General features: G+C 37.2%; 1 protein-coding gene across 4 annotated transcripts; it reads right to left on the minus strand.

Moving 5' to 3' along the window:
- Nucleotides 1–1,392: 1,392 nt before the first annotated feature.
- tpm4a (tropomyosin 4a) lies at nt 1,393–22,977 on the minus strand. Of its 4 annotated transcripts, none has more exons than XM_053635597.1 (9): nt 22,709–22,974; nt 20,424–20,549; nt 7,072–7,205; nt 6,440–6,557; nt 5,271–5,341; nt 5,099–5,174; nt 4,686–4,748; nt 4,516–4,585; nt 1,393–2,137 (listed from the first exon to the last, which is right to left on the minus strand). In XM_053635597.1, exons 1-9 carry the CDS (start codon nt 22,820–22,822, stop codon nt 2,055–2,057), a joined length of 855 nt encoding a protein of 284 aa, XP_053491572.1. In that variant the 5' UTR covers nt 22,823–22,974; the 3' UTR covers nt 1,393–2,054. The 4 variants fall into 4 exon arrangements, with proteins under 4 accessions (XP_053491572.1, XP_053491575.1, XP_053491574.1 ...); XM_053635599.1 differs by lacking the exon at nt 1,393–2,137 and adding an exon at nt 2,671–2,906 and having other exon boundaries at nt 22,709–22,977; XM_053635600.1 differs by lacking the exons at nt 20,424–20,549; nt 22,709–22,974 and adding an exon at nt 14,543–15,054.
- Nucleotides 22,978–24,572: the final 1,595 nt, after the last annotated feature.

Below are 24,572 nucleotides of genomic sequence, written 5' to 3' on the forward strand. Positions count from 1 at the left end.
GGGTTACTGGGTCCAGTTCAGAGCTTGACCCCCCAAGCCCCCAACCTCACCTCTCACCACAGTAGTCAGCACAGAGCAGACCCCAATGTTAGCGCAGGAAGTAAGATGGACAAAGGGGCCATAGGACATGTACCCCATTCCCTGAGGGAGGGAGGTTTTTACAGCTGTTATTTCCTGGTCCGCAAAAAAGATGGGAGTATGCGGCCAATTTTAGATCTGCGTACCCTTCGGACTTACAGGTTCAAGATGCTGATGCTCAAACTTATCGTTCCACAGATTCAGTTTGAGGACTGGTTTGTGACAATAGATATAAAAGATGCATATTTCGACATAGAAATATTGCCCCCTCACAGGAAATTCCTGAGGTTCACGTTTGGAGGCAACACGTACCAATATCAGGTTCTTCCCTTCGGTCTAGCTTTATCCTCTCACACTTCACAAAGTGCATGGATGCTGTTCTGGCTCCCTTGTGTTTTAACGTTATTATTACATCTGCATGAATGCGAGCCCCCTAGAAAAAAAGGTTGAGTGCATTGAGCGAGAGAGAGAGACAGCAAAATAAGGTTTACAAAAGTGAAAGGGTGCATAGTTGATGTTTTAGGCCCCAAATCACTAAATACTCCACTGCGTATTATAATAAACAAAATTTTTAAATGGGCTGTTATTTAACAGAAAAAAAGCAGAGATGTTTATTTAACTTTTATGGATAGAAACTTAATTGTCAGCACTCAGAGTTTAAGCTGTGAATTTAAGGTTTCCATTATCTTCAGGACAGAGGAGCTTTGTGGTTTCAAGCTGTTTTTTTTTTTTTTGTCTTTTTAACTTCAAGAGAGAGAAAAAAGAGAGACCAGTGAGTGTTTATAGCTGCTATAACATAAGTAAGAACAGGAAATTGTTTCATGGATGTTTGACATTAAATATATTATAACAGATAAAAGTATAATAAACGTATGACATGTTGTTCTTTAATAAATCGATAAGTGCAATCACTGGTAAATTGCTGTGGTATAAAAGAAATAAAACACTTTGGGACATGTTATAGGAAAATAATACATGATGGGATGGTGTGATGTGGACTGAAATGAATCGAAGTTACTTTTACCACCCAAAAGTTGATTATTGATCCAAATATTTCTGTGTACAGTAATGTGTCTGATAAAATGACAAATGTACACAGTGCTTACAGAAAAAAGGTGTACTTGTTTTTTGTTTCTTACTTTTTATATATTTCATTCTGAAAAATAATAAATAATAAATAAAAAAATCACACTTCATTTTACATTCAGAAGCACAAAAATAAGCTAATCACTAAGGAAAGTGTGTATAAAGTTGCAACTCTGTATATAATCCATGGTTTCATTTCCAACAAACAGAAACAAATGAGGCCTTAACATTTTCATACAAATTTATTACATGCAAAGTGGAAAAATGTTTCAAGAAACACAGAAAGTGAATCAGATAAAAAGGAAAATAAATGAAATGTGATTTTGGTCCGCATGAAGAGTGGAATGTCTTCAGCTCAGCACTGAACTACAACACACGTATCAACACATCCATCCAGCAATTTGATTTAAAGTTATCTTGTGTTTTCTGAGCTTATTGACAAAAAATAATAATTAAATGTATACAAAAAGGCATATTATAATGTTTTTGATCCATCTAGCATCCATTTTAATGGACTGTCATCAACTCAGGGCACAAATGGAAATTAAAAAAACAATTTTTTAATAGTAATAGCAAAACAAAATTATTCAAATAACATGTTTATAAAAATTCGAGTGACCACTAGATGGCAAACTCAATCTATAATGTTTCTGGGGAATTTTCACGTTTACACTCGGGATATTTTCAAATGTCTGCACAAGTGTGTCAAATACAATGTAAACAAATGTGCATTTCACTTTTACCATCACTATTAAGCTAAGATTTGGGATATTCTCTAAGAGTAAAAAACAAACAAATTAAATTAATCCTCTGTGAGATTTGTATAGACAGACATGAGGAATGAATCTGTTTGTGGAATGTCACAAGATGAAACTCCTTTTTCCTACTTTTCATATGCTGTTCAACTCTTGCAATGTCTGATCCAGAACTTGATGCATTCCAAGGTTTTCTTCTTTGGCATTTGCTAATTTTTCTACAAAAAGATAAGATAAAAAGTAGAATGAGCTCTTGGAATTGTTTTGTTCAACGTGTACTGCACTTGAGAAAAAAAAAACTGACATGGTTTGCCTTTTCTCTGTGACTGTTAGCCATTTTCTGATTCAACATGATTCTGCAGCTGTAAAATTCATTTGCATGCATTAAGTGACGAGTGTGGGTCCAACTGCAGTAAACCAACATGCACATGGCTGTAGTTTCAACACATGCAGAAGAAACAATGAAAACACATTTATGAGTGAGAGTGAAGACACACAGAGGGTGCGAACTCGAGATAAACTTGACCTCACCTGTTGACTTTCAAAACAAAACTGTTGACTTTTAAACAAATAATAACACCTAATCAAACATATTGTAATACTATAATAGCTATAAATATGTAACTAATGTGTAATCATTTGTACTGTGTATGTGTGAGAGAGAGAGAAAGAGAGAGAGAGTATGTGTATAGTCATGTGCCCTGATGTTTCTGCAAAAACAAGAATGAATGAGAGCATGAATGAAAGCATGTTGGGAAATAGGAAAAGAGAGCTTTTATTTTCCTTTGCATGGTATAACAGTAGTACAGCAGACATCAGTTAAGATATTTCAGCCAGCCAGAGAGAGAGAGAGAGACAGACAGAGAGAGAGAGAGAGAGACAGAGAGAGACGAGAAAGCAGCATCTACAGGGAGGTCATATCATTGAGGGCATGGTCCAGCTCCTCCGAGATGGCCTTGTATTTCAGCTTCTGTGCATATAACTCGTCTGGAGATCAGCAGGAAAAAAAGCAAGCACAGGATATTGCAAACAGAGAGAGAAGGAGAGAGAGAAAATGGATTTAGCAGATGAAGCAGAATATGTGTGTAAAAATCCAAAGGCACAGAAAGAACATGAAAATCAAGCTGCTGCTATCCTCTTTAAGAACTTGTGCAAATCCCACGAATGTGAGCAATGACCTGCGGGTAAAGTTTCCATCTAGCAAATATGCTCTCATATTTCTTCTGCACATACACGTCTGTGCAGTCGACAAAACTCAAGGCTCTCACAGGAAGCGGTGTTTCTCCTGACAGCAGACATTCTTTATTCCTCTCAGGATTATAGCAACGCTCGGACTGTCTCAGCTGATTCCATAAATTCAGCAGAATAAATAGCCTTCAGGAGAAACGCTCCAATGTGCGGAAATACGAAACTCCCAGACCAGATTAAAACAAAATGCTGCTATGCTGTATTGAAATGCTTTATGACTGGTGTAGACCGGCCTGTTCCTGGACTATGAAACCGTACCCATGCTGGATATCTGAACAAATAATTCTGAATAGGAAAAGAGAAACGTGCATGTCAAGGCACCTTTAACTATTCAAGGCTCAGTTACAGCCAAAGCTGATACACTTTCGGATAAAATAAAATAAAAATCTTTTCTGTACGATTTTTTTTAAAAAGCTACTAAACTGCACTCTTCCTTGTTGGTGGGATGATACATTCAAGGGTATATATTCTGTACCCTATTTTGTACAAAACTTTATTTTGATATTTTGTAAATTCTCCAGAAGATGTGAATATAGAGTACATCTAAAATTATTAATGGCACATAATTGGACCTTAAGGATCCCTGTTGTAGCATTAATTAGCTTTTTGGTACCAGGTAAAGAGTACAAAAAAATTTACTCTTAAGCGTACAACACCAGCAACTGGGAAGGTACAGATTAGAACCTTTTTACTGAGAGCGTGTGGCTGTTGAAAGCCTGTAACAATAATTTTCCTTTAATTTCATTAAAGCTACATGATGAAAAATTTTATTGCAAGCTACTTGTGGCGTCACTGCTGTGTGTGGAGGTCTAATACACGTTACTCGGCCATCTACTGGTCATTTATGATTCAGCAACATTGATGGATCCACTCCGTTCAACCTCTGTTCTTAAGTTAGACCACCCAGCATTTAAAATATGAAAACGTAAGTTTTATTCTCTGAAATTCTATTTAGGTTTCATTCGAATTGCAGGTGGACGTAATGGTATGATCTTCTTCAACATGCTCCAATGGATTTCAATTGCACTAAAATGGATACTTAAATATTATAGAAACCAATGGTGTATTGATATATTACTCAGTACGGTAGTATGTGGTTTGGGACACGGTTAAAACTGGAAGATTTTTTAAATCTTATTTATAATAATAATAATAATAATAATAATATTATTATATCTGCCACTGTTATAGAGTTTTACTTAGTGTTACAGAAAAGTTATGAGAATGTCATATGTAAATCACATATACATACTCTAAAGATTAAAAGGTAATTTAGGAAAAGACATCACACTGCAGCATACAGAGTATATTATTGATACTGCAGCCTATGAAATGAAAATGTTCGTACCTTCCAGGTCATCAATGGATTTTTCCAGTTTAGCCACTGTTCTCTCTGCAAACTCTGCTCGGGTCTCGGCCTGATCAAACACAACAGGACACAGACAGATGATCAACTGAAACACTTACACACACCATCATCAGTCCCCATGTATCATTCACAATACACCAGCACTGTACCTCCTTCAGCTTGTCACTGAGAACCTTAATCTCCTCCTCGTACTTGTCTTCTTTTTCTGAGTACTGAAACAGAGAAGATGGTGATGCAGGAATGTATTAATTATTAACAACATCACCAGCGCTTTTTCTGAATAAAATGCCATAATTTGATAGCCAAAAATACAAGTTGTCAAGAATAGTTGTAGATTTATTGTCTATTGTAAATGGAAAATGAATCCTTGCTCTTTTTTTAAGTTAATGTCAAAGACGTAATTTTTTCTTATTTATTTCTTTTTATTCTTAAATTGTAGTTATATTGTTTTATTTAACAAAATGGTTGTAATAATCCTGTTGCAAATACATTTACATTTGCATTATTTTGAAAAGAAAGATGGCTCATCCTCAGTTTAAACACTAACAGGGTCTTATCTTACTTTCTCTGCCTGAGCTTCTAGGGACTTGAGGTTGTTGGTTACATTCTTTAGCTCCTCCTCTAGATCGATGACTTTGCTGTAAGAAACCAAAACGCAAACCACAGCATATCAGCCAACAATAAAATGAAAACATATTCTGATACAGACTGAGGGAAGACACTTGAGCACTTACCATTCAGACATCTCAGCTCTCTCTTCAGCTCGTTCCAGCTCACCTTCAAGTATCACAAGTTTACGGGCCACCTATTACAGAAACAGTCCAGAAATCATTCTTTGGTTTTAAATGCCGTTAGCTAATGTAACGCAGCACAGAATATCTACCTAGCTAGCTCGAGATTACTTAATTATTTGCATTAGCAAATAACTGAGCTGAGAATCTAGCACTGTAAGATAGCTTTATTTCTGTCTGTAGATTGCCAGGTGTTTAATGCAGCTGGATAACGTAATGTAACATAATAGGCAGAGCATCTCACTTGCTAGCTACCTTACTTAGTTATCTACTGTACTCATTTTAGTTAGCTTGGTGCCATCTAATCTGAGACACTAGTTATATTTGTGTTTGTATATTGTCAGAGGTTGTTCCCATGATTAAATCGCGTTACTTAATTGTTTAGCTATTTTAATCAGCTTCCTCTTCGCTATAAGTGCTAACATTATTTAAACAGTTCAGCTATGTTTTAATTCAAGTTTTAAAGCTAACATTTATGTTAGTAGATTGCCAAAAGTCATTCCAGGATTAAATGTATTTAATGCAAGCAGACAGGAGAAGTATCTAACACACTAGCGAACCTTACTTAGTTAGCTTGACTTCTATAAGAAGAAAGCCTTTATTTGTCACATATGTACATTATTGTGATTACAAGACTCTTTTCTTAGGAAGTTTCTTCTTAGGAAGCTGGGTTCAGAGCACAGGGTCAGCCATGACACAGCACCCCTAGAGCAGACAGGATTAAGCCCAAAGTATATTTCACTTTTTACGCGTACACTAGGAACAGTGTACAGTACACGTGAAAATTGCGCTCAAAAAAATAAAAAGGTAAATAAAGACTCGTTAAAGTTCTCCACAAGCATGCCTTCCGATTCCTCAATTATGTTCCTATTACCTGAGAACATTCCCCAATCAGGTGATGAAAATTTAATATCACACAAGTGTTACAACATAGAGCCAGCTAACAAGTAGGGGAAAATGTGTAGGCATCATTATTTCTTCAAAGATATAAAGCTCAGTGTCATAGCTATATAGTTCATCACCATGGTTTTGCTTGTGATGGTGAAATTCCACTGTGGAATGCAGGTTATTATCATCTACATGATCAAATGTAAATAATGCTCTTCACTCACTTCCTCATATTTTCGGTCAGCCTCCTCAGCAATATGCTTGGCTTCCTTTAGCTGCATCTCCTGTATCTCCATCTTCTCCTCGTCCTTCATTGCACGGTTCTCAATCACCTTCATGCCTCTGGTGGACACAGAAAACCAATGAAGATGATGTCAAAGACTTCAACATGTATACCTAATGACTTTCAGTATCTTCCAAAGAGCCACTGACTTCCAACCTTCAGTAATGTAAGGTTATAAAACCCAGTTATTTCAAGATATCAAACCTTCCCATATGTCACTGCGCTAAACTGGACCCAAAATAGTTTTTCAGTGATATCGATTAAAAAAACTGGAGTGTATGGGGAAATCATTTTTATGTAGAATGCTACAATACAGAGTTTTCCATTTTAAAAATGGAACCCAGTGACAAAACTAGAACTGTTAAGTATCCAAAGAACCATAAATGTATTAATATTTAATATGGCAGAACTTCTATGAAAGAAGCCACCAGCCTATTTTGTTCCTGTCAGCAATATTATAAAATGCAATACAATATCCAGTCAACAACAACAGCTGTAATTCATCCTTGTGCCACTGAACAGTAGGAAAGCAAGCGGTCCATCATGCCTTGGGGCACCCCTCTATCTCCTCACCTCTCGCTCTCATCTGCAGCTTTCTCAGCCTCCTCCAGTTTCTGCAGCGCCGTGCCCAGCCTCTCCTGTGCCCGGTCCAGCTCCTCCTCCACCAGCTGGATCCTGCGGTTCAGAGCTGCCACATCAGCTTCAGCCTGAAAACACAGCATCAGACGTCAGGGCTTGTGAAGAGACAATAATGTGTCATCCTAAGAGAACAACGTTTTACCCTACATTAACTGACTGATATGAATCTGCTGAAATGGGATCAACAGAATTTAATGATTTTTTCAGCGGATCTTGGCTAAAATCTTCTCTAAGTACACTAGCAAGCAACAAGTTCAGTTGAGTTGAGTTTTGAACATTCATTGAGTTCATGACCAGGGGTTTAACTGTAAAACTGGTGGGATGGGGGTTCAAACAAAGGAGGTTTGAGTGATACATGCATTTAAATGCTAATTTTTAGTTTAACTTATTTGTAGCTAGCAAAGGTTTACCCAGATATTTTTACATTTATCTGGGGATATTCTGGCTGGTGACAAAAATAACCAAAAAACACACAAAGCAGTCAGTTAGCTAGCTACCTTATTTATATAACCCAAGTAACTGTATTAATTATTAACATCATAAACTCTATGACCTGTATATAAAATGCATCATTTTGTACTAACTCCCCCTTCACTTCATGGTTCCCACTGCGACAAGCTCCATGTGCTTATGTTTTTGCTGCTGTTGTAGCCCTGTCTCCACTCCTGTCATTGGTTTGTTCCCCCAAGGTGTGCACCTATTCTGTGCTATTCCCTGATTAGTTTGTATATGTATTCCCTGGTGTTTCTTGTTGTGTCACAAAGTCCTGTCATACTTTTTAGTATTGGGTCCTAGACTCATTTTCCAAGTCCTGGTTTTGACATTTGCCTCTTTAAGATGCTGATTATGGATCAACAGTAAAGCACAAACGAGTTTATGAACTTATATCCTGACTCTTACTGTATGTTACATTCTTTTTATGGTCACCAGATCTTGTAGTGCATGTGTTGCTACTTTAAGAGTTATTGTTAATAAGCATCTTAAGTAAAATCACATATTAACAGTTTTGAAACTACTTGATGGCATTCCCTCTTAAACTGAGTTTTTGTATGGGCTGTCCGATGTTTCTTCAATTCTCTATTACCTTCAGTTCCTACCTTAATTTACTTCCAATTCAACAGTGTTTGGTATGGAACAATGAACACATACAGTCTTTATAAACAACATATTATATATAATTTATATATACATTAACCTGTATCAGAACTGAAAAAAGCTAAACAGGTCACACCCACAAGAGCCAAAGTGTGAATGATATGGTTCTTGCCTGTGTGAATGCACTGTAAAGCATTGCCCTTCAAATCCTCCTCCTTCATATCTCATAGTATCATCAATAAACAAAAGAAAAACAAGGCTCTCTGTCTCTATTCTTATGTATAGGAAAGAGCAAACAAAAGAAATATTTACTCTCTCAACCAGCACAAGCCTCAGCGAGCCTGTCAAACATAACTTCTCCTAGCAAAAAGGACACAACAGAGTCTCTGTGACAATTTTCTGTCTGCAGGCAGAACCAAGCCAACACAAACAATCAGACACTTTCTACACTGATCATTAGCATATAATTACACACAATATTAGCACGGTTGAATTGTGCATGCACACTGCTGCACTGTTAGAAAGGTATGACAATCTGACAGCCAAATAATTACCAGCCGTTGAAAAAGTATGAAAGAACATCTGAGAGAACATGGAAAAACTGGAGAAGACTTGTTTTTTTGGTGTTTATTTAATCCCTCCATAGGAGAGTTAGTTCAGCTTTGGGAGAAAAACTGGTATGCTGAACACTCTTCTGACCAAGACACAAAACTCCAGGACAGGCCCTGAAATCAAGATCTTTCAGCTTCCACAAAATTTTTTTTTCGACTATTACAAAGTGCTGATACTGAAGACTCCTTTCATAAATGTTACATTGATAAATACACATCGATTCACAAAAAAAACCCAAAATATATCAAGGAGTACATGCTTTCTGTTAAATTACAACACTTTTTAAAAATCTGTTGATTATTAGGCTTAGATTACGTAGCTTTTCCGCCGTGCAGGTGAATGATCTGTTAGTAAATAACAATAACGTAAATGATGATGAGCACATATAGTATCAATACTGCAATAAATAATGTCGCAATATATGTTTTTGTGATGTTGCGTGTATTATTTGTATTTTTAAAATAATTACAAATCTGTTTACTTCCAGGGGCATCACAGAGACATGGATCTCTCCTCTGAGCAGATATTTTACTGAAGCTGCCAAATTGTCACTTTACAGAAAGTATCCTGATTTAAAAATCTTTAATCTCACCTTTAATCTCATTTTGACTTATGTCAGAGAGGTAGCATCATTTTATGTTCATTATTATATGATACAGGTAGCATTATTATATATTCAAATGTATTCTCCTTGTTGCTCTATAGACTGCCACGGTTTTGTGTAAAATGGATTTTTCCATTTGTGACTTCTCGTGTTAGTTTTACGTTTTATCTATAATAATAATAATAATAATAATATAACGAATAATTATGGCTGATTCTCAGTGAAAGGCTGGAAAAGCTTTCAAATGTGTAACGAAGCATTCAGAATGAGGGAGGATGAGGAAACTAGTGACAAAGAGAGGAGGAGACAAAAACGCTCACAGGAAATAGACGCACTCTACATCCTCTACCCTCCACATCCACGTCCCTCCCTCCAGAACACTCCTTTCCTTAGTCACTGCATTCCCCACATGCCTGGGAATGCATGCCTTATATGGTAAAACACACATGCATTGGTGAATGACCGCAGTGGAGGGCCAGGAAGACATGAGAGGAATCAGTTGGGGGGGGGGAAACTGTTAAATGGAGCCATGTGTGTCCAACACAATGTGAGCAAAAGAGACGAGACTGGGGAATAGTGATCGGGTTGTGGTGCACAGCAGAGCTGCAAGTTATTCTCTTAAAAAGTAGCTTTCTTGCAGCTTTTTTTTACCACATACCCACAGTGACAGGGTCAGATGGACTCGCTGAACTCTTCAGTTATATCATTATTATAATATACTCCCATTTATACCACAGAAGCTCTGGCAGTATTGCCGTCAGCAAATAATAGGTTTATATTTATGTGCTTAATGCATTTCACAGACATTCCACAACATTAAAGGTACCTATAAAGATAAAAATACTACGTGTCATTCTTTAATTCATCAAAATTGTAACCATTGGCAAATTGCTGTGGTGTAAAAAGAATATAACACTTTGATATATATATATGCTGTTATATTGAAAACAATGAACTTTGTGATGATAATAAGAACTCACACTGTATTACACTGTACGTTGTTAATTCTTTTCCTATAACAGCACGGCCAAAAGTGTTTTATTTCTTACTGACATTAGCTTAGCTTGACAAGCAGACATTTAAATATCAAAGCCTGCCTCAAGGTGAACTTATGTTATTAGTGCAGTCCTGTCACGTTCACACATAGCATCGACTGTTCCTGCAAGTTTTTTGAATATGTGATATTAATCCTAAAATATTGGTTTTTGGAGCAATTTCCAACTCCAACAACATTTTAAGACCACAGTCTATACTCTTTAAAGCTAAACTGATAGTCTCACAATTTCACTATATTTCAGTACAGTAAAAACTTTATTAACATGTTTTAACTCATTAAAAAACTACTAAACATGGTCTACATGGCTTCCCTTCACTCCCGATTTAATTGATCACCCAAGACCTATTTGGTCTCAGCCTTTAAACTTTAGGCCACGCCTACTATCCGATTCTGATGCTGGTGCAAAGTGACACCAAACTATGTGCTAAGGAAGAAAGTGATTGGAGCTATGACTGTTTTTAGCTCTGCGACCTCCTTTTGTTCATGTTTATAGACAACAGTGTGTCAAAAACTACTTCAGCAAGTCCAAGAACACCTTGAGAAGATTTAAGGTGACACATGTATGATTGTATGATTTAGACATGCACTCTGCACAATGGTAAACTGGAGGCAACATGTGCCCATTGCTTTCTTCGTTTGATTCTTAGCAAATCTACATATTGTGTATCATAGAAATGCCTTAAAGTATTGTGATATGAACAAAAAACCACTTCGTATCGACTTGTGATATCGCCCACCTCCACTTGCTGTTAAGACTGATCTAAGAACTTTTCAAATGGGCAGAGCCTAATGTTTTAACGAACACACATGACTGACACACCTCTGTCCATGACTCCCAACTACTACGCCAATAAAACAGAATGTATATATACATACATACATACATACATACATACATACATATATATATATATATATATATATATATATATATATATATACACACACACACACACACACACACACACACACACACACACATATATATATATATATATATACACAGAGAGACTGTGGCTACTGTAGCTACAAACAACAGCCCTGGTGGTGTACATGCTCACTCAAACTTATGTATGATTAGCCATACCTCACAGGTCACAGGATGAGCTCTGCTGTTCTGGTGAAGGGCATGTAAAAACTGGAAGGTCAGCAATTATTCATACTCTGGTATTTTGTGCCCAAAAAACAGTAACCTAATTAAATTGGGATTTTTCAGGAGCATAACCTGCCAATATTCACAAAGCAAGCTTTCTCACATCTCCATCCATGTAATGGACCTTCATTTAGGTCCAGGCCTACTTCCTGCCTATCTGCATGTTGATCTTAGTGCACAGGAAGCGCAGATGTGGAACAGGAATGGCATCCTGATTCAGCTCCTCTGGGAACACCACAGTCCAGAATGGGACAAAGGCATCTCAGTGGTGTGATATTCACCTCTAAGATCCCTTAATCATACTGTAAACCTGAAACCTTACCTCCAGATTTAAGGTAGTGAGGTTAAGCTTTCAGAGTAGATGCAGTTTTAATAAACAGAAATAAGTTTTCTATATCAGTCAGCGAGGATTATGAACATGAATAATAGGAATATGATAAATCCTCTCAGAAATGCTTCTAAGGTAGTTCAAGTTAGCCAGCTGGCTAGAATTAATAGTGAATATCTATGGAAATGACTTCCTCACACATAAATTCTGGCCTTTTTGTATTTACTGATTTTGTTAACCTGCTAACATAATCAGTAAATGCCAAATTGTATGAATGCCAAAAACATTATTCTGACAGGCACACCCACTCTGAGCTTCTGTCATTTCTATATAAGGACTCAAAACTCATCCACACTTTCATATGAAATCAAATTCAATGCTCAATTTGTGAATTTTATTTTTACATTGTAACAGTTCAACCTTTGAGAATACTTTTGCTATGCAACTGAGAAATATGGACACAGAGCATAGACTAGCCAGTGACTAGTGGCTAACAATGTAGCTAGCTAAAAGTCTTTTATGTGGACAGTGGAAAGTCAGAATGACAATGACGATCAGAAATATCAAGATTATTAACACAGAAGTGTTTGTAAATTTTTAAGAAAAGACTTGGAACAACTAAAATCACACTATAAATACACTTAGCATTAGCAAGCGTCGAGTCACAACTTACAAACTTACAAATATCAGAAAATTCCACACAAGTGGACTATTTTTATTGGAACTTGTAAAAAGAGAGTCACTCCATGATGAGTAGATCTCATAGCATAGTGATAGCCTGTGATCTCCAGCTTCCAACAACCATCAATAGAAGTGTAATGAGAGACAGGGTGAATCCCAAATGGCTGCCTCATCCCTGTATGTGCACTATATGCCCAATAGGGAGGCACTTGGCACTCAGTTTTCTACTTCCTACATTAGTGTACTGCATGTCTAATGTGTGTCCATTTCTACTTTCAGCTTTTTACTTTTCACATACAAGTCCGCTAAATTTGATGCACTTACTGTAGTGTACTATATGTCCAGTAGGGAGCCATTTGGCACCTTGCATCCTTGCAATTGAGACACGATACAACTGAGTAGTTGAGGGGTTAAAGGCCTTGCTCAGGGACCCAACAGTGGCAGCTTGCTGATGCTGTGATTTAAACTCATAACCTTCCAATCATTAGGCCAATGCCTCAACCAATGGTCCACCACTGTCATACAGGATACTACACCCTATATTGATATAAGAGCTGCTGCTGTGGTTAGCGATCTACAAGATGACTAGCGCTATAGCGTTGACAGCAGTATTCGTACGAAAGTGTAAGCAGAGCAGCTGGACAGACTAAAGGACTAAAGCCTCACTGCATTGCTCCCTTTAAGGTAGAGAGGAACTGAGAGTTAATTCTCACTGACACCACTATCAGGAGGTAATTGAATGGCATTGTGGGTATCCGTTAACCAAACTGAAAATAAGCCTAGATGTTGATGAACAAAGTTTAAAAAAAAAAAATATATACAAACTCAGTATTGGGCGCCATTGAAAATGACACATTAATGTAAATACTGATATGCAAGTTGTTCATTGTACAGGGTACTACATAATGTAGTGTACTACATGTCCGATAGTGTTCCATATGGTTCTCTAGGAACTACCGAGCCTTGGAAATAATGGTTTGTCACAATATAGATGTTATGACTGTCTTTACCAGGATGTTGTGATGAATTTAAACCAATCATCAGCCTTTTGGAAAGTCAGCAGTGCACAGTGCTATCATGAAGGAATGTATCTAGATGTGGAAGTGGAGGAGGGTGTCTTCCCTTTGTTCTGAAGCCAGTTTAACTTAACATTTCTGAATATTTTGAATGTAATTCCTGAACATTTTTGAAAGACGACCAAAACTGCCACTAACTAGAAAGCAAATTCGGATTATTTAATACAGTCATTGAAGGTCAGCAGCTCTTCGTCTCTATCCTGTAGGACAGAAGTCATAGTGGACATCCTGTCTGCACAGTTCACAGGAAATAACGACACATGCACACCACTCATTCACCCTTACGTCCCATAAACACAGCTTCAGAAAGCTCTGGGAAGTTTTACATTTCTCTAACCTGAGTCATAGTTATATGAAATATCAGATTTAAACATACACACAGAGTCTACACATAGTGAAAGGTTTGTTTTTGGCACACTGTGCAATGGCATCGAGACGTGGGCTGGACGGTTCCGTCCCAAACCGCACACTAGCCTAATAAACAGTGGACTAAAATCCTACTACACGTATGGTAACCATGGAACCATATTCTGGCGTACTATTTTGACATACTGTGTACTACAGTACACTTTTTTTTTAATCAATATATATATATATTTTTTAAAGTTAAAGACTAGAACTTCTTTCAAAGCTATGGAATCCTAACAGTGTTTCTCTTGATTCAAAGGGTGGTTTCCTAGTAGAACTTACAACGTTAGAACCATTGGGCTTGATATTGGAAAAGAAGAGGAAAACAGAGTTTAAAGGAGCTCAGAGAAGGGAAAGAAGACAGGAAGTGGATGGCGTTTCCATCGCTCACGTTTTCTCGTTGCTGCCGTTCCAGCTCGAGTTCTCTCTGTAAACTCAGCGCGCGCTCCTCCGCGCCGTCCGCCTGCGCGTGAAGAGCCTGGATTTTTCTCTTTACCGCGTCCAAAGACATTACACCTGCCATTTTTTAATTATGTTTTGATAAAATAAAATTAAAAAACGAATAAAACGAACCTAATTGAGAAAATAAATAAGTCACAGTCTATAAAATTGCAATCCTTAAAAAGTCCGTTAAACTGAACTTGAATATGAGTGCAAGTGATAACTAATGTGTAAAAGTTGACAGGAATGAGACTTCTTCTTATGTCCTTCCCAGTTCCGTTCGAAGTATAAAAAAGTACAAAAATATATATTTAAAAAAAGGTAAGAGTCTGTTAGAATTCCGTTCCTGTCTCACTGGGTTTTCAGGAATGTAACGGATGACTACGCACGGAATCCAGCCATAAAAGAAGACCGGAAAGGAAAACCCTGCTGCAAAACGTCACCGCGAATGTCCAATAGAAACCTGGCATTCGTGAATATTTTAAACATGGGCGGGTCTAACAAGTCAGCTACTAACTGAAGTCCGGTTGTCGATTTAAATACTACTGACAGGTTGTTAATTTAATTTATCAGCCATATAAGTGAACCTGCTGTCACTACTTGTTAAATTTGACTGTTTTTAGGATAGTATTTATAATTTTCAAGTAAAATAATAGGACCAAGGAAGGGAATTTATGGCTGAGCATCATAACAGTGCTCTTTGGTGACTTCCTGATGTATAACACTCACTGAGTGTATTTACATGCTCACAAATAATACATATTAAGATCTAATTTCAGAACTGTTCAAGATGTTATGTAAACAGCATGCTATTATATGCACTCAAAAAGGTTAAGGTACATCTTTTGTAACTTTATTATGTATCTTTGACTTTGCAAGTGAATTTAGTGTAATCAAAACATTTATAGTACAGAATTAGACCATAATTATGATGTAATCACACTTCATTCACTTTTCTATGTCAAAAATACATAAATAAAAACTATAAAAACTACATACCATTAAAGGTCACCCCAGTTACAATAGTCAAACTTTGCCAGATTAAAAAATTGAAATCTGGTCGATGAAGACATCCGATTCATAATGATACAGTTAATGCAGTATATTTTATTTTCTACCTCAGCACTCAGCACTAATTGTAAACTCACACAAACAAAAAATTCTAATAAAGGTTTGCCATCAGAGTAACAGAGAGTGTTTAAAAAACATGCCCAGAAAAAATACTTTATGTCCTTCATCCTTACACCCTTCTTCTTTGGTAAGGAAAAAAACAAGTTTGGGACATGATATAGAAAAATAATCAAGAATGGTGTGGTGTGACAGTGATTATTTTCCTATAACAGCATGTTCCAAAGTGTTTTACTCCTCTATATCATATCAGTTTGCCAACTATTGCAATTTTTATGTTATTACAGAATGACACTATTTACTTTTTATCCATTTATAGTTACATTTAATTAGGTGGAACATCTGCAAAACAAGCTAGTTCCTGTTATCACTTATTATTATATTATTATATTATAATTATCATTATAGCAGCTATAAATTGTCATTCTCTCACCCACCTCCCTATTTTTTGAAGTTAATGACATGAAGTTAACTATTCTTGAAGTTAATGACACAACAAAAAATCCATTTGTCACGTTATAAAAAAACTGCAAAAATGCAAGCGGTCCTGAAGACTTTCCCATGTAATAAAACTTAAAATTACACAGCTTTACCTCTGACCGTTACAAAGCTCTGACACAGGCGACTCCATCCACAAATGTTTGGCATATCAACAATCACACACATTTTTAAAAAATCTGTTTATCTAGATCAACCACTGTACCGGTCCAATAAAGTATTACGATAAAAGCAATGATGTATTAGAACAAGTGAAACCTCTGAGTTGCATTTTTCACATTCTGACCAATTCGAATCAAGAACTCGACAGTACTGTTATGTTAAGAAAATTAAAAACTTAATTTGATGAGGTACAGTATCTCACAAAAATGAGTACACCCCTCACATTTTTGTAAATATTTGATTATATCTTTTCATGTGACAACACTGAAGAAATGACACTTTGCTACAATGTAATGTAGTGAGTGTACAGCTTGTATAACAGTGTAAATTTGCTGTCCCCTCAAAATAACTCAACACACAGCCATTTATATCTAAACTACTGGCAACAAAAGTGAGTACACCCCTAAGTGAAAATGTCCAAATTGGGCCCAAAGTGTCAATATTTTGTGTGGCCACCATTATTTTCCAGCACTGCCTTACCCCTCTTGGGCATGGAGTTCACCAGAGCTTCACAGGTTGCCACTGGAGTCCTCTTCCACTCCTCCATGACAACATCACGGAGCTGGTGGATGTTAGAAACCTTGTGCTCCTCCACCTTCCGTTTGAGCATGCTCCACAGATGCTCAATAGGGTTTACGTCTGGAGACATGCTTGGCCAGTCCATCACCATCACCCTCAGCTTCTTTAGCAAGGCAGTGGTCATCTTGGAGGTGTGTTTGGGGTCATTATCATGCTGGAATACTTCATCCTGATCATGCTCTGCTTCAGTATGTCACAGTACATGTTGGCATTCATGGTTCCCTCAATGAACTCTAGCTCCCCAGTGCTGGCAGCATTCATGTAGCCCCAGACCATGACACCACATCCCACCACCATGCTTGACTGTAGGCAAGACACACTTGTCTTTGTACTCCTCACCTGGTTGCCGCCACACACGCTTGACACCATCTGAACCAATTAAGTTTATCTTGGTCTCATCAGACCACAGGACATGGTTCCAGTAATCCATGTCCTTAGTCTGCTTGTCTTCAGCAAACTGTTTGCAGGCTTTCTTGTGCATCATCTTTTGAAGAGGCTTACTTCTGTGACGACAGCCATGCAGATCAATTTGATGCAGTGTGCGGCGTATGGTCTGAGCACTGACAGGCTGCCCCCACCCCTTCAACCTCTGCAGCAATGCTGGCAGCACTCATACGTCTATTTCCCAAAGACAACCTCTGTATATGATGCTGAGCACGTGCACTCAACTTCTTTGGTCGACCATGGCCATGCCTGTTCTGAGTGGAACCTGTCCTGTTAAACCGCTGTATGGTCTTGGCCAACGTGCTGCAGTTCAGTTTCACGGTCTTGGCAATCTTCTTATAGCCTAGGCCATCTTTATGTAGAGCAACAATTCTTTTTTTCAGATCCTCAGAGAGTTCTTTGCCATGAGGTGCCATGTTGAACTTCCTGTGACCAGTATGAGGTAGTGTGAGAGCAATGACACCATATTTAACACACCTGCTTCCCATTCACACCTGAGAGCTTGTAACACTAACAAGTCACATGACACCGGGGAGGGAAAATGGCTAATTGGGCCCAATTTGGACATTTTCACTTAGCGGTGTACTCACTTTTGTTGCCAGTGGTTTAGACGTTAATGGCTGTGTGTTGATTTTTTTTTAGGGGACAGAAAATTTACACTGTTAAACAAGTGTACACTCACTACTTTACATTGTGGCAAAGTGTAATTTCTTCAGTGTTGTCACATGAAAAGATATAATCAAATATTTACAAAAATGTGAGGGGTGTACTCACTTTTGTGAGATACTATATGTCTCACTGAAACAAACCACATTGTGAGGAGAAGATGAGATCCAGTGCAAGCTTTGGCTATATTATTTAATTAATATATTTTTCATCACGTTGCAGACTATGATGTTAACTCAGAGAAGTTGCACCTCTGGGTTTAACCTGAGTCAGGGGGCACTGATTTCATTACATACACGAGTGTGGCCTTTTTTCGTTTGTTTTGGCTGGATTCTTAGAATTCCAGGGCTGCTGCACTACACGTCCTCTATCGCACCCACTACTGCTCCTTAAGCTTATCAGTAACAGGCGTGCAAAAAAAAAAAAAGAACCCTGCTCACCCCCCCAAGTCAGAAGGTTTTGTTTGCTGTGGGGTATTTCTTTCCTCTTTCCTCTTCTTTTCAGTTGGGAATTCAGATGTATAATTAGTTTATGGTTTTGCCTAATTCATGACATGTGGTGTGGTGGACTGAAACAGATTTCCAGGGCCAAGTTCCAAATAAAGAACTGGAAACAGCAGCATTTTCCGACTCTTTAAGCTTCCTTGCAGTGAGTTTACATTAGTAGAAAACTAGCACAGTTTGAGGCACCAAAGGAGAGCTATAGCAATTATAGACCACAAGGGTATTTTCCTAATTGTGCTGTTTACTAATATAATCCTATGCATGCGTCATAATATACCTGGTATACACTAGGACTTTGTGGCTTAAGTACTTGCAAAAACACAGAATTGGTTTGAGAAAGACACTTTAGAGAAATTCCAGGCTTCTCTCTTTAGTTATAGCAATTACTGACTGAACATTTCTGCTACAACCTTCAGCTAAACAGCGCAAATATAGACGCTGAATACAAACAAGGTAAAATATATGAAACTGGATTTTGCAAACTGTCCTTGCTTGGTCTGCATATGTTTTGAATCGCTGAAGTGCAATCCTCATTTTTTCACATATTCATATGGTGAGACTCATTAAAGAAGACTTACTGCTCACATCTGCATTAATATATCCAGCCTTGCATGTGAGGATTAGCAGGAGCACACTATGAGCTTCTGTAAACAGTCAGACTCATGATCAGGGCCAGCTGGTATAACTGTGTTCCTCTCTTTGTTTCAAGGGAAAATTAGATACAAATAAAAACAAGGTCTTATTTGCTGTTAAAGATAGCATAAAGTGGAATATCTTTTACGTTTGTGAAACCAAGAACAACAACACCACCAAAATTAAAAACACAAATGGTATTAAGAAGCAAGGCATGGGCTGGTTTCTTTCCTTTCCAGACTGCAGATCACAGTACACAGACTGAAACGCAGTCTTGTACCTAATTTGGGCCAAGTTTACCAAAAAACACAACCAAGCCCTAAAAATCAGAAGCACCACATGCATAATTTCCTTATTGCCGGCACTTTGACATCATGTTGCCCTAAATCACATTATCTTGAAGTTTTGTACATTAGTGTGATGTTTATGTGTAGTGCTTTGTTGATTTGAAGGTTTTTTAAATAGATTTTTTTTAATAGAAGTGTTATTTTGCTATTTAGAATATAGAGTAAGATTTCAAGGAACAATTTAAGAATCATAGTTCAAAATATCACAAATATATTGACAAAACAATGTGTCGCTTCGGGAGCCAATGATGAGCTGACTATTATTTGCGAGCTGATCCAAATTATACAACTCACTGAAAAGAGTCGTAATTCCCATCACTAGAGTCCTCAGGTTTATGATGTTCTGAGCTCATCTATAGTGATTTGAGGACATTAATGTATTACACTCACTGCTTCTCATGATCGCACGCATCTGATCAAAGCCGGCTCACAGCTGGTAGTACAGAAGCCGTCACTGAATCATTCACTAAGCATGAAATCGGTTTTGATTTTAACACACATCCATTACCAGCTGTGAAATCATGGATGAGCAATACAGCGTGAGTTTTCAGTCATATGACTCACCTCAAATCACAGAAGTCCCTGAAATGAAATGTTTTATATACTGTTTTATATATATATATATATATATATATATATATATATATATATATATATATATATATATATATCCTTATTCAGCAACAGTGAAGCTTACGTTTCCTGGGAGTTCAAATGCTAATACTGCTAATAGTGACTGAAAGTGAATGGCCACCAATTGATGGTTTCCAGCTTCTATTTATTGATATCCATTATTGATTAATTTTACTTCTGGCAAAGTTTTGTTATTTAAAATTTTTCCCCCTCCAGCCTAACAAAGCATCCCACTCACATCAGCGGCTTTCTTCTCAGAAAGTTCTAGTTTGTCCTGGGCGTCTTTCAGGGCTTCAGAATACTTGTCCAGTTCATCTTCAGTCTGCTTCAGCTTCTTCTGCAGGCCCATCAGCTCATCGTCCAACTGGAAGACACACAGCACATTAGTATGGATAATTATTGTTAATATTTTTTGTAAATCCTGAATTAAGAATCAATTTCTGAACTTGTGGCTTTTATAGAATATGGCTCTAATGTTTGGTTGGTGCTTGTAAGAAAAACCTCATGAAAATAAATATTGCGATTCATAAAATGGCATGAAAATATCTTCAATATCCATGATATAATATTGCAATATATCATCCAGCTCTATGTTAATTACAAGTTTCTTGATCTTTGTTTGCAATTTTTTTTCTGATTGATTTTTAAACTATACAGATTTTCTTGCTAAAGATCACTGACTATATTCTAAAAAAATATTCATATTTACCATGTGTTGTGCACTAGGGAAGCTTTATTAGTGGAAAAAAAATAATAAGAAAACATTGATAATCTTGGGTCCTGGGTCCTGAAACTTTTAGCAGTCACTGACGCCTTTAACTGTAAAATCAATTGAATGAATCACCTTGGTACAGATATGTTTTATGAACAAATTCAACTATTCAAATATTGGACTCATTGTTCAAATGAGTACGAAAACATTCTGCCTATTTATTAGTGTTATATAGGTTTTAAAACTTGAACTTTTCACTGACAGAACACATTTTTAATTGGTAAAATTTTTGGATTAAGTCCAATTAAAACCAGCAAAGAACTAAAAAAAAACTGTAAGAAACACTAGCAAAATTAAACAAAATCCCAAACCGCTTATCTCTGCTTTGAGAACCACTGCAAAGAATATTCATATATTTAAATATATATATATATATATATATATATATATATATATATATATATATATATATATATATATATATTATAGTAACATTTTACAAATTGTGTTTTTTCCAGATTCCAGATTCTTCCTGACTTTCCAAACCCTGTAAGTGATTACAAAATGGACATGATGTTCACACATATACATGTTTGGGATTTTTTTCCATACTCTTTCTCTGGCTGTAAACGTTTCTGTTTAGATCATTAGGGGTGAAAAGATGTTAATGGGGTGTTAATTTTGCTTATCTCCTGGTAGACTCATGGGCCAACTCATGGTCTAGTAAACCAAAAAACCATGAAACCTTTTTTTAATACACACTGAAAGGGAAGTTATGGCATATAAGTAAGCAATATATTTGAGAACATTCCACTAAAACACTCGTGCTAGTCAGCAGGAGAACAAAACCAGGTCTAGCACATCTGTGAGCTGATAATGTGACTTATTTTTAGTCTAGGTTAACAACTCTGCTGGCATGCAGTATTCACAAACACTCTTCGCTAATCTGAGTCTAATCAGTTCACTTGCGTTCCTGTGGCACTACAGAAATACCTGCCAAGATTCCAGGCAGCCAAAGGAATAGCTCACTCAGGAATGTACTCAGTAGTCTGGAATGGTGAGTGGTTTATGTCCACCAATTTGTAAAGAAATGAGTAAATTTAGTGGGAGTTAGACTTCTTTATACCAGAGAACTGCTGAATTTGGTCAGAAGGTGTTGAATAATATCAGCTCTGATAGTGGTTCTAATTCAAACGGCTCTAATTGAAATGAAATATTTATATTAATGAACTATAAACTATAGAAACATCTTATTCACACGGACTTGTGGCAGATGCTCAATAAACTGATAACGTTTACTGTAAGGAGATGTTTATTTAACATTTGTGGAAGAAGTCTGGACTTTGTGCGTTTTTTGTCTTCAAGAGAGAGAAAGAAAAGAGAGTGTGGTGAAGGAATGACTGTTTATAGCTGCTATAACATAAGTAAGAACAGCAACAAACTTGTCTCACAGATGTTCCACAACTATAAAAGTAACTGTAAATGGATTAAAAAGCATGATATGTTGTTCATTAAGAAATTATATATTGTAATCATTGTCAAATCTCTGGTATGTGCTGTTATAACCAAGCAATCCACTCTGTCACTCTCACTCCTTACTGAGCATCCTTGCCAGATTCATCACTCCAGTTTGTTTATGTTTTATCACCCTAGACGAATATGGTGAATATTCTTCTTGTCCTTCCTATTAAAGTGCTACAGTAACGCAGCAAAAAAACTTTTTCGAGAGGTGCCACCAAGGAATTATGCTACTACTAACACCAAATGTCCCACCTACACAAGTAGAACATCATCTTTCTCTCTCTCCGTACCTGCTTACACCTCTCCTCTGCAGCTTTCTGTTCAGTCTCGGCCTGCTCCGCCCTGTCGATGGCATTCTCCTTGTCCAACTTCAGCATCTGCATCTTCTTCTTGATGGCCTCCATGATGACAATCTGACCTCAATTAAGCCCAGCAATAAATGAAAAAGTTAAAGCAGATCCTCAGGTACAGACAGAGAGGGGAGAGGAGGATAGATGCAGACTCGTGGCTGAAGCAGACCACAATGCCTTATCATGCCGTCCTGAACCTTACCAGACACAGCGTTAAGCCCCCTCCCTTTTCCAGCTCCCTGACTCCATATCAGCCCACTTAGATGGAGGAATGGGTTGGACCAGAATCATTCACAGCAGCTCAAATCCCTTGTCCTTATTTGGAGCTCTTGTATTTTGCTTTAAAAAAAAAAGTGATAGAGGCCTGTGTGAGAGAGAGGACCTGCTTCTAAATTTAACCCTGTGTTAGAGCATGGTGTGGATATGAAGGTTACAGCATACATAATAAGGATCATATGATTGGGAACATTTGTTTCAGCAGATAAATAAAGATATAGATTGTTGAGCAGAACTGTTTTGGCTACTATTAATCTGTTAAAGGTTGGTGTAATATAATGTTATAAACTCTCATAAAAGTGTAATGAGCCTGCTCTTCTCTGTAATGAAATGCAATTTTTTAATGGACAATTTTCCCAAACTAAAATGCAAACATCATCATACAGTAAGACATATCTCAGTTTTTTTTAATCATTAGATTGCTTCAATTGAAGTAATCAGTAATTTTCTTACTCTAGTAAACTGTAGATATTCATTCATTCACCTTCAGTATATGTTTCATCCTGGTCATGGTCTCGGTGGATCTGGAGTCTGTCCCAGGAACACTGGGTGTGATAGGAATACACCCTGGATTGTTCATTTGTTCAGGATGAAAACATGGCCTAATTAGCACAAATGTAGTCATTTTCAAATGGTCCCCTGAAATGCCCTGCATGCACACACTGATTTCTTGGGCAATAGTGTCAAGCACTACTTACAGTATGTACTTTCTATTTTTGCTTGAATGAATTGTCCAAAATATCAAGTAATACAAGGACCAAGAAGGTGGCTTGGGTCTGATTTACAAGGATTGGATTTTGTGTCCACACAGTCCTGAAAAAACAAGAACAACAGATCGTCAATTTAATGCAGAAAATCAGATTTGTGTCACTCCAACCAGGTAGCCAAATATTTCAGGTGAAATAGACTTCCAGTACTTGTTAGCCACATCAGCTTTACGATGCTAGTACAAAACTAAAGAAGCAAATTTCAGACACCAATCATGTCTTGTCTGATCTACTTTTGTATGTTGTATAAACAAAAGACAACCCATGGAAGGAAAATTTGCTTTAAGTTCCTTATAGTTCTTACTTAGTTCAGCATGTAAACACCCAGAAGCTGCTTTGACCTTTAGCACTGCAGCTAAATCACTTTATGGTGTTGACGGTGCCTTGGAGACAAAACCTATCTGTCTTCACTTGTCCTCTCTTGAGTGGTGACTGAGCTCATCTTACACCTGGGAATTTATTACGTCGTTTCAGCGGAACACCTGAGCTTTCACCATGCCTCTGTTACTCAGACATGGTGAACTCACAGGCCTCAGGCATGTACAGGTGTGTGGGAGGGTTTTTTTCATATACCATGAAAATGGAGGAAAAAATGCACTGATGTATTCAGATATTTGCTTTAGTCATTATAATTGTTGAATGATGGTCAATATGTTAAAAGGGATGTAATCATGAAAGTAGAAAGCGGGCTAATGGGTGGTGTCTCAGTAATTAGCACAAATGTAGTCACAATGGGCTGTATTGCTGGGCTGAGTTAAGGT

Source organism: Ictalurus furcatus, chromosome 10 (genome assembly GCF_023375685.1).
Source record: "Ictalurus furcatus strain D&B chromosome 10, Billie_1.0, whole genome shotgun sequence".
Taxonomy (NCBI): Eukaryota; Metazoa; Chordata; class Actinopteri; order Siluriformes; family Ictaluridae; genus Ictalurus; species Ictalurus furcatus.